This window comes from Lycium barbarum, chromosome 4 (assembly GCF_019175385.1).
Source record: "Lycium barbarum isolate Lr01 chromosome 4, ASM1917538v2, whole genome shotgun sequence".
In the NCBI taxonomy this organism is placed as follows: Eukaryota; Viridiplantae; Streptophyta; class Magnoliopsida; order Solanales; family Solanaceae; genus Lycium; species Lycium barbarum.
In genome coordinates this window covers 14,722,593-14,732,817 of record NC_083340.1, presented here as the reverse complement: position 1 = coordinate 14,732,817, position 10,225 = coordinate 14,722,593, and the positions used below count along the sequence as shown (strand labels likewise).

General features: G+C 30.7%; 1 protein-coding gene across 1 annotated transcript; it reads left to right on the top strand.

The window, feature by feature from the left end:
* Positions 1–6,627: 6,627 nt before the first annotated feature.
* Positions 6,628–9,961, top strand: LOC132635305 (cinnamoyl-CoA reductase-like SNL6). Its single transcript, XM_060351632.1, has 5 exons — positions 6,628–6,849; positions 6,958–7,124; positions 7,448–7,645; positions 8,268–8,599; positions 9,602–9,961. Exons 1-5 carry the CDS (start codon positions 6,744–6,746, stop codon positions 9,720–9,722), a joined length of 924 nt encoding a protein of 307 aa, XP_060207615.1. The 5' UTR covers positions 6,628–6,743; the 3' UTR covers positions 9,723–9,961.
* Positions 9,962–10,225: the final 264 nt, after the last annotated feature.

Here is a 10,225-nt window from a genome sequence, read left to right as displayed (position 1 = left end):
GTAGTTTTCTTTTCAATTTAATTTGTATCTACTGTCAATGTAAATTCATTGCTTTAAGTACTTTTGTGTTTTTATCCACAGCCTACTTCGTGTGATTCTATTCTTTATGCTTAATTTATATGCCTACAATTGAAATTTCTGTAAAATGAGTGGTCTTTACAATTCTTAAACATGCTAATAACCTTCAATTTCGTTTTTATGTGCACTCATGACAATAAAGTGTATAAGGCAGGTGATGGAACTCAAACGCTAAGTACATGAAAATATCGACATTATTGATTATGTAAGTACATACCTTTAAGTGTATTTTTTTAAATATTGTGGTACTTGGTCTTATTTTATTTTTATTGTATTTTATATTATTTAATATTTATAGAATTTAATTATTGATATATATGCCTATGTTTGTACTGATCTTTTCACTTAAGATTTTATTGATTGTGTTGCAAGGATGATTATGATTTATGAGGAAGCTTTTATTTTCGGATATAAGCAAATTTGATCAAATTAACTTTTTTTCTATGAAAAACCTTTCTTTTTTCTATGATTTTTGGTAGAATGTGGTTCTCTTCCTCCTTCGAGAGTCCAATAAAGTAGGAAGGAAAGGTCTTTTGCATCATTTCGACTTTTTAATCCTTTAAAAATAGATTTTACACTAGACAATATTGTCATTTAATAATTTTTTCTAATATTAAGGATTTTAAAATTAAATAAATATTTTTATTAAATCTTCCTAATTTGAATTGTATGAGGAATTTTAGATTGAGTAAGATTTTACTCCTAAAATTTCTCCAAAAAATCACTTTTAAGTTTTCTTTCACGGTTAAATTATATACAAATAAGATCACAGGAGCCTTTCCAAATAAGTTACCGTCTTGAAACATTTTTTCGTTCTCACTTTAATTAGTTGGTGGTTTCATTACCTATACTTTTCTCAATTGGAAGGTTTGAATGCACTACCTTAAACATTGGAAGTTCAATAGACTTAATTGTTGAATTTTCCTCTTAAAAATTTAGACTATTGATTCAACTTAACTTTATACTTGAGAGGAAACCAAAACTTCGTAAAATATATGTGCCGTTAAAGGTGGTCTCAATCGTTTTAACTGATGAAAAGAAAAATATACATATTTATTTCACATTAGACAAAGATTATCATATTAATTATTTTATTGATATTAAAACTTTAAAATGAGTTTAAGTTTTACACCGTATTCACTTTTAAATGATTAAATTTTGCCGTCTTAACCAATTAAAGTACCATGATTGACCCTCGCCACAACGTTCCACAACCAAATTATTATCTTTTAAAGAATTATCTTAAGAAGAATTCTCATACACCTCTTGCGAAGTAAATAACTCAAAAATAAAATTTTAATCCAATAATTTAATGTTTTTTCCTGGAGACTACTATTTTCATTTTTGACATTTTTTGAGGCAATCAAGTTACAAGTTAAATAATTTTGAAAGTATTTAATCTTAGAAGAATGATTCACAATTGCATCGTATTACCTACGGCTGCGTGCTTCCAATAAGCTGTTAATAAATTAACAAACAATTCAATACTCTAATTCATTACGAAAAGAACATTAATGAATACAGTTAATTGTATGTTGTTATTCACTGACAGTAACTAATAAATAAGTATCATAATAACCCACAAATACAAAAATATTAATATCAAAAGAAATAAAGTAAAAAAAAAATATTTGAAGAAAAAAATATAAAAAACTGATCAGTGAAGACCTAACAAAAATTAAAACAAGAAGAATTATTGGATGAAGTTTTATGAAGTTCACTTTCCTGATGCGATATTAGTATTCTCGACTTCTAAAATGCAATTAATCAATAGAGATCTTGACGACTCAAAGATTTATTAATCAGTTTTTAATGGCCTACATACAAAGCTAATTACACAAGATTGCAGAACTTATGAAGAGGTCATGCGAAAGACGTTGGGTGCAAACCATACGAATATTCGAGCACTTGAGATGTAAGTTTCGCAAGATAAGAGCCCACGCGTAACGGCGTAAGTCCAAAGGCGTTTTACATGTGTCTTGCCTCGGGATCAATCCCAATTTTGCCTAACTCCATTGACAAGTGGGAAAAAAAATAAGATTTAGCAATAAAATATTCATTAATTTTTTGACCTTTTGAACTCTTTATTATTTGAACAATGTGAAAGTCTTGATATTTACATTTTTAAAAGCATAAAGAATTTATCTTATCTAAATCATTTTCTTATATTATAACATGACCATAATTATGTTTTTGTCATAACATAGATTATAATTAAATTGATATTTATCTTTGAACTCTACTAATTTCTACTCAAAATAAGTTTTATTTGTCTGTGAAATATTTTCGAAAGACATTCAACAATCCGAACAAATAGGATGAAAATAATTAAAAATATAAAAGATATAGAGAGATATAGGAAGGGAGGGAAGGGGAAAGAAAAAGAAAGAAGACAATCAAACAACTTCGGTAGTTGGGGGAATTATCAAAAATCTTCTTTATTCTTGTTTTTGGTATTTTGAATTCATTGGTCGTGTATTATCTATCATTCTTTTAAGTTTAATCTCAAAAGCATGTAAGTTTCATCTGTTATATCATGAAAGTATGCTATAAAATGTTGAATGCTTCCAATTCCAGTTATAATAGTTTGGGCTTGAAAAGTTTCTCTTCTTTTTGTTCTCAACTAATTAAATCAAAGTTACAGCCTTTCTTGATGACGATAATAGTTCATTAATCAGAATTATTAAAATGATGTATTTGAAAAGCTAGGTATTATTAGACAAGTTGTTACATTTATTTTATCTTTTGTTGCTATTTTATATAATTTTTTCTATTTATATAAAACTTTTAAGTTATTGTCACGTGCAACGAACGTACGCCGAACCTATTCAACAATAAATATGCTACCAGCAAGTGAGATTGTCCAAGGCTTTTTTTATTATTTTTTTTGTTGGGGGTTTTGGTTGGGGGTGGGGGGGGGGGGTGGGGGGTGTGAGTTTCATAAAACTACCACAAAATTAAATGTGAACAATTTTAAATAATTGAGATCGGCATGCTTTTTCCCCTTTTTCTCTCTCAAAAAAACTTGGGGAATAAATTTAAACGTTTAACAAAGACCAATAACTTTAACTAAAATTGCTAATAATTTATTAATTTAACATTATGTCAATAAATTTTACAACTTGTTAAACTTTAAAAAAATAATCTATTTACCCAAATTACAAAATATATTAAACACTAAAAAAATTGACAAAATCTAAAATCTTTTTCTTATTGATAAAGAATAAATTGTTACTTAAACTACACTATTACAAACTATAAGAGAAAATTGTTTATAAAGTAAATTAACAATTTCAATGCAATATAGCATAAACTAATATAAGAGGAACTAACAAATTAGTTACTTTCTCCATCTCAATTTATGTGGCACCATTTGACTTGACAAAGAGTTTAAGAAAGAAATGAAGACATTTGAAATGTGTGTTCCAAAGCAAGTCTTATGTATTTTTGTGGTTATAAATTATTTCATAAAGTTAAATTATTTTTTAATATAGAAAGTTGACATTCTTTTTGGGACACACTAAAAGGGAAGTGTGTCATATAAATTGGTACAGAGGGAGTATAGATTTTCGATGATTACACTTGCATATTTTAGGTAAAAATAATATAAGATTTCACTTTGTAGAAATTTTTGATATTTTGAAGTAAAATTGACAGCAGATTAATCCTATGAAATTTGAGTAAAAAGATTAAAAAAAAAAAAAAACAAAGCAGATCATTATTTGTTTTAATAAAAAGGAACAAGAAGAATAAACACTATGTACGGGAACTTGTGCAGAATGGTGCAGCTGAGTTTCAAACTCATGACCTTCGTAAAACTTTGAACCCACAAAACCATCACTCTGCAGGATCATCTTGTGTTTAAGTGGATTCAAATATATATATTGGCTATTTACAGAATTTAACCTATATAAAATATTAAATTTTTTCAACAAAGTGGTTCATTTGAACCCTCTTGACCCTATGTGGGTCCGCCCATGGGACTCGCAAGAGGCTAAACTGTCCACGCGGCTACTCAAAATATTCACGATTGTTCGTCAATTAGTTTTGTCATACACTGTCCTTTTTGTAATTTCACTTGCATATTTTTCCATTTTCTTAATGATGTTCGGTTTCTTTAATTAGGTGATTATGATGGGTTCCTAGCATTCAGTGATGGAGTCGATGCATGTGACATGAAGAGATTGGAGATTTTTCATTTGGACCCGTTTGACTATCATAGTATAGTTGATGCTCTGAAGGGATGTTCTGGCTTGTTTTACTCCTTTGAGCCTCCCAAGGACCAGTCATGCGTGAACTTACGATGTACGTTCACCTTTTTCATCATTTTTTTTAATGAATTTACATTGTATATATCGTTAGTATAAGAAATCTTTATAGCATCGGACTTTATCTGTTATAGTAGGTAATGTGTTTTATTTTCAAGATTATTAATTGATCTCATAATTTAAGGAGTTAGATATCCTTAATTTCTGTGATTTGATAGAGTAAATGCGTTACAAAGTGTATATAACTTAATTAAACTCTTTTCTTAATTAAACCATTGTCTGATGGAGTATTAATTTTTAGTTGTCGGCAAAAGGTAGAGAAAAAGGTAAGGAAAAGGAAAGCACTATCTTAAATTAATGGGTAAAGGAAAATTAAAATGTCAAGATTTAACATACGTCAAGTACTCAGGCAATAAATTACTCGAGTACTCGAGAAGACAAAGCATGTGTGATCTGTAAGGGAAATTCATTTCGACTTTGTACTTTTCACTTTTTGCCCTAGACTAGATATAATACATTGTACTTAAGCAAATACTTCTCCCAACCATTTGACAGAAGTTTACTCTTTGAAATTCACCATGGCAGCATTGAAATATTCAATGAGTTCCATCGATCGAACTTGTCAAGAATGAGTCTCGTTTTTTTTTTTTTTTTTTTTTTCACTATGAGTTGGACGTCGTATATTGGACCAAAGTGCTTTTTATTAATATTCTAGGGAAACTTTTCATATCAAAATTTGGAATAAGTCAATAGCGTATAGCATCTAATTATGTGTAAATTATCAATGGGACACGAAACCTAGTATAGCTAGCTAGAGTTGGTTTACATATTTATATCACGTTCTAGCTAGTTTATTAGGTAAGCAGAATAATTAAATTAGGTATAAATTAACTTTAGTGTACATATATAGCTGCGTGCAGTTTGGCCTTTGGGTTTGTAACGTTTTATCAAATAGAAACGTAACTCTGGAAAGCTCAAGAAGACCTGCTTAATTGGTCTCCCGCCTACATGGATGCAAGAAAATTGAAGTGCATATTTAATTTGAAAGTGAATTAATAATATTAATTAGTATAGTTTTTACTGTTTCAATATTGGTTTCCAAGATTAATTATTATGCGTGTATTAAGAGATTAGGCATGGAATTTTGTCATGGCTTACTATATATGAACTCACATGGCGATGCATTTAAGCAAAAGAGGACAATCTAAAGAAGATGGAAGAAACATTAGAACAAAAGTTTTTGTAGATATTGGCGGGGAAGGTGGGGGAATTTAAAGAGAGGATAATATATACTCCCTCTGTTTCAATTTAAGAGAGGATAATTTTATTTATTGAGGACTTAGGAGATTATAATTAATAGATGTATTCAAAAGTAAAAAGTTAAAACACATAAATTTAATTTTGTAGTGTATACATAATGATTGTTGAGTTTTGACACATCGATGGTGAGATTAATATTAAGCTTTTCATATGATTTTGGGATTGAGTTATGCTTAATTCGTCAATTCTTAGTTTATACAATACACAATTATTTTTATTCACACTAATAAAGATGTTGAGTCCTCGATGTTTCAGGGAGCGTTGAGTTTCTCATATCAGTTGTGGATTAAATATTAAGCTCTTTAGTATAAATATTAAGTAATCATCACTTTATGAAGTAACTTTTAATGTTTAAGTGACACACAAGGTTCATCTCTTATCCTCCTGTACGAATAGTAAAAGTGAAGAATGCACAAAATTGAAGAGCACATAAAAGACGTTGGGGAGTTCAATAAATTCAGGTCAACATGCAGTTGCATTACTTGGGCAATGAATGCATCCAAAATTTACAATTGCATGGTTTAGTAGCTGTTCAGAAGAACATTTTAGAAACACTCTTCCTTTGCGGGCACAAGTTTTCCTCCTACAACTTGACAAGTGTTGAGCACACGTTCTCTCTGGCTATAACAGGTGAAAGAAAAGAACCAACTAAATAATATTAATGGAAAAGGAGTAAATGTTTTTACAATAATTTATCAAAAAAAAAAAAACTTTTTGGTTTTCTACATTAAGTTAAACTAAAACGACAGTTCGTTGATGTTTTGAATAGGAGGAAATGCGTTAAGATAAGATAAAAATAAAATCATTACGTAATTATCACGCACCGAGAAAATATGCCAGCTTAGCTTCCATAAATTTCCTTTGTTCTTTTCCCTTCAAACTCCCTCTCATTATTAGTTGGGCCCTACTGATACCTTTTTGTTGTATATACGGATGCTGGCATCCGTGCTCTAGTAGCTTTATATATACAAGTTCATCAATCAAACTCTTAACATCCCAAAATTCATCACCTACCTCTCTTTATATAACAATCCAACAAACTCTCTATTATTTGGATTGTTGTATAATTCATTTGATATGGCTTCGGCATGTGTAATGGATGCCTCGAGTTGTTTAGGTACAAGACTGGTTAAATGTCTTCTTAGGAGAGGATATACTGTTCATGCAGCTGTTCAAAATTATGGTTAGAAAAATTATCACTGCTATTTTTATTTTTTTTTCCTTTTCCAGTCAATAGTTTTCTTTCTTAATTTCCTCTGTTAATTAACGAGGTAGGATATACTTTCATTAGGCGAATCGTTGTTCTTGAACAAACTTGAATGTGATGATCACGACAAGAAGAAATTGAAGATTTTTCAGTTGGACCTTTTTGATTATCATAGTATTGTTGATGCGTTGAAGGGTTGTTCTGCTCTGTTCTATTCCTTTGAGCCTCCTTCTGATCATTCCACTTACGATGTATGATCACTCTTTACTCTTTCATATTGCGCGATTTAATTTCTGGCTGGAGTCTAGCTTCTATTAGGTCATTTAAAAAGTAATTAAAGTTTAACCGTCCATAGAATTAGTAACCTGAATATTAGGCAAATTCTTCTACTTTATACATTTTTCCTTTTCTGTTTGCGCTAAGGTGTTGACTCCACATATTAAAATATGTTCAAGTGGGATGACAATTACCTTGTGTTATATTATATGATTTGGTAGCGAGTTCCGAGTTGTGTTGTGTTGGGAATTGAAATATATAAGTTAATTAACAAGTGTGTGTGTATATATAATGGCAGGAATATATGGGAGAAGTAGAGGTGAGGGCAGCACATAATGTACTGGAAGCATGTGCACAAACAGACACCATGGAAAAGGTTGTATTCACTTCTTCAGCAACTGCAATTATTTGGGGACATGATCATCACCAAAACTCTGAATCCTCTCATCTTGATGAAAGACGCTGGAGTGACATCAATTTTTGTCGTAAATTCAAGGTATGCCAACATACATTGTGAATCTGTAAATTATTTTATGCAACACCCTATTAATTTTTTTTTCTTTTGATAAGTCCAATTCAAATTAAAATTAAATTATACCTAAGGGTGGGGTGAAGAAAAAAAAAAGGAGTAGTAAATAATGGAATTAATTCAGAGTTCGTGTACCGATCGATTAGAACCAAAAGTTATCGTTTATACGAGTATACAACTACTTATGCATGATGTTCAATAAGAAGACTTTTCTAATAGTTTATTAAAATATATTTTAATATGTTAATTATAATAGTCAATCTGGGGTGAAAATTGTTAGGTGTGTGAACAAACTTTCACATTGGTAGCTGAAAAAAATAGTAAGTTACTTAGAAGATGTTGGATACTCTTAATGGTGTGATAACTTTTGGGGGGAAAATCGTGTTGGGTTTGGTCCAAAAGGATAATATCATTATCACACCATGTTAAAAGTATCTCTGGACCGTTTTAACCGCACAAAAATGAGAATAAAGTTACTCCATTGCACCCAGTGCTAAATTAGACTAATAGTAACATTATCCTAATTATACAATATATTATCACTATTATTTCGATGTTGGTGAAAAAAAAAATTCATGAAAATGGACAGCTATGGCATGCATTGTCAAAAACACTAGCAGAGAAGACAGCATGGGCATTAGCCATGGACAGAGGAGTCAACATGGTATCCATCAATGCAGGACTGTTGATGACTCCTGATCTAACGGTCACAAATCCATATATGAAAGGAGCTGCTGAGATGTACGAAGATGGAGTTTTTGTGACCGTTGATCTTGATTTCTTGGTGGAGGCCCACATTTGTGTCTATGAAGAAATTTCAACTTATGGACGCTATTTGTGCTTTAATCACATTATTAACCAGACTGAAGATGCTGTTAAGCTTGCCAATACGTTGTCCCCTCAGCCTTCATCACCTCAAAGGTACTATATATTATCTCATTTTTCTCCCCCAAATTAAAATTTGCTCTTTTGTACGTAATTACGCCCTCCGTTTTTTTAATAAATGCTGTTTTAGGCTTTTCATTTTGTTGCAAAATAAGTGGTGCTTTAGGATTTCAAAAAGAAATTAATCTTATTCTTCCAAAATTACTCTTATTTACATAATCAAGAATTATTAAGTAGCTTTTCTAGGAAGGAGGTAACTTAGAAAGAGGTAGAATTTAATTAAGAGTAAGTTAATAAAAACACGCCTAATTTTCTAGAAGTAAACAATTTCTTAAGTGATATGAATAAGCTAAAAATACCATTTATTATGAAACGGAGGGAGTAGTACAATAATTTCACAAAAGAGTTCCACATTATTGGAAATATTTGGTGGGTGGGTTCAGCTGCATGCGCCCCTAAGTTATAATTAAAACTCTTTTTTTTTTTAATAATTATGGATATTTTTTAAGATTCTTTAAACGTTATAGGTTGGCCGGTCCCATATTTTTTTTTTTTTTTAAAACAAATTGCAAATTATTCCCTTGTTTTTTTAAGTAATCCCTTGCGAGTTTGGTATTGTAGTTTAGTGTTGTAACTCACTCTACATCTCAAATGGGTAGTATAGCGTTCAAAGTTAACCAAAAGCCTACTCCCACTGCAAAGAAAATTAACTACAAATTTTGTTGTTAATCTATAGCTAAATAGTCTGTAGCTAATAAGATTTTTCTATAATTCAACGCTAATGTTGTTAAATAGGACTATAGGAGTAGTGATGAATTTTTATTGATTAGTGACAAAAGTTGTCTGTGGGCCAACCCTGTTTGAAACATTTACAAATAAGAAACTCCTTGTTCTAAATTTGGCCTCTGCTACTACTTGCAATTGTGTTTGCTGCTGATATTTTTAACGCTTAAATATCAACGTTGTTGTCTATGATAAATTGAGATATTTAATATGTGAGGATAATGAATCTGATACTTTTCCTTTTTGATTTGATAGTTCGGAAAATGATACAAGGATAATTCAACAGAGGATAAGCAACAAGAAGTTACACAAACTAATGGTTGAATGCCAGCCACAGATCAATGACCTTCTGGCAAATCAAGAGGAATGCTTATGAAAGTGTCAACATAATATCCAGCTTGTTGTCCCTTGGCACTATGAATTGATGGGTGACCTCCATTCATAGTTGTCCAATGTTATTAAATTCGACAACAATATTCCACCCAAACAAAAGAAAATAAAGAAGGAATTAAGCCCAACTATGGCTTAATAGAGGACATGTAAATATGTTGATGTGCAAAAGTCAACATTAGTACGTAAAGCAATAATTTAAGAGCCTATGTGACTTTTAGTGGATATGATTTTGCAGATTGTAGTGGTTGATTTTAAGTGCAGTATCATTTACTTCAAGTCCAATTCGAGCAAAGAAATTAATATAAAGAGAGAATTGCGGATCAATGCTTATTAAATCAACTGTGGTAAAAGTAAAATAATAAAGTGCCCTGGTAGTGTGAGGAAGTCTTTGTGGAACATATGCCCCTCCTCTTGTTAAGCAGTCAGTTGAACCTCTGCCTAAGGTGAAAGGTAAAGTGTGTGTCTCGGCGTTGGTAGAGATCTAGA

Excerpts from the sequence above, each read along its gene's own strand:
- LOC132635305 (XM_060351632.1), top strand. The coding sequence starts at position 6,744 with ATGGCTTCGGCATGTGTAATGGATGCCTCGAGTTGTTTAGGTACAAGA. Across the intron at positions 7,646-8,267 it reads ATTTTTGTCGTAAATTCAAG|CTATGGCATGCATTGTCAAA; the intron begins GTATGCCAACAT and ends GAAAATGGACAG. Across the intron at positions 8,600-9,601 it reads CAGCCTTCATCACCTCAAAG|TTCGGAAAATGATACAAGGA; the intron begins GTACTATATATT and ends TTGATTTGATAG.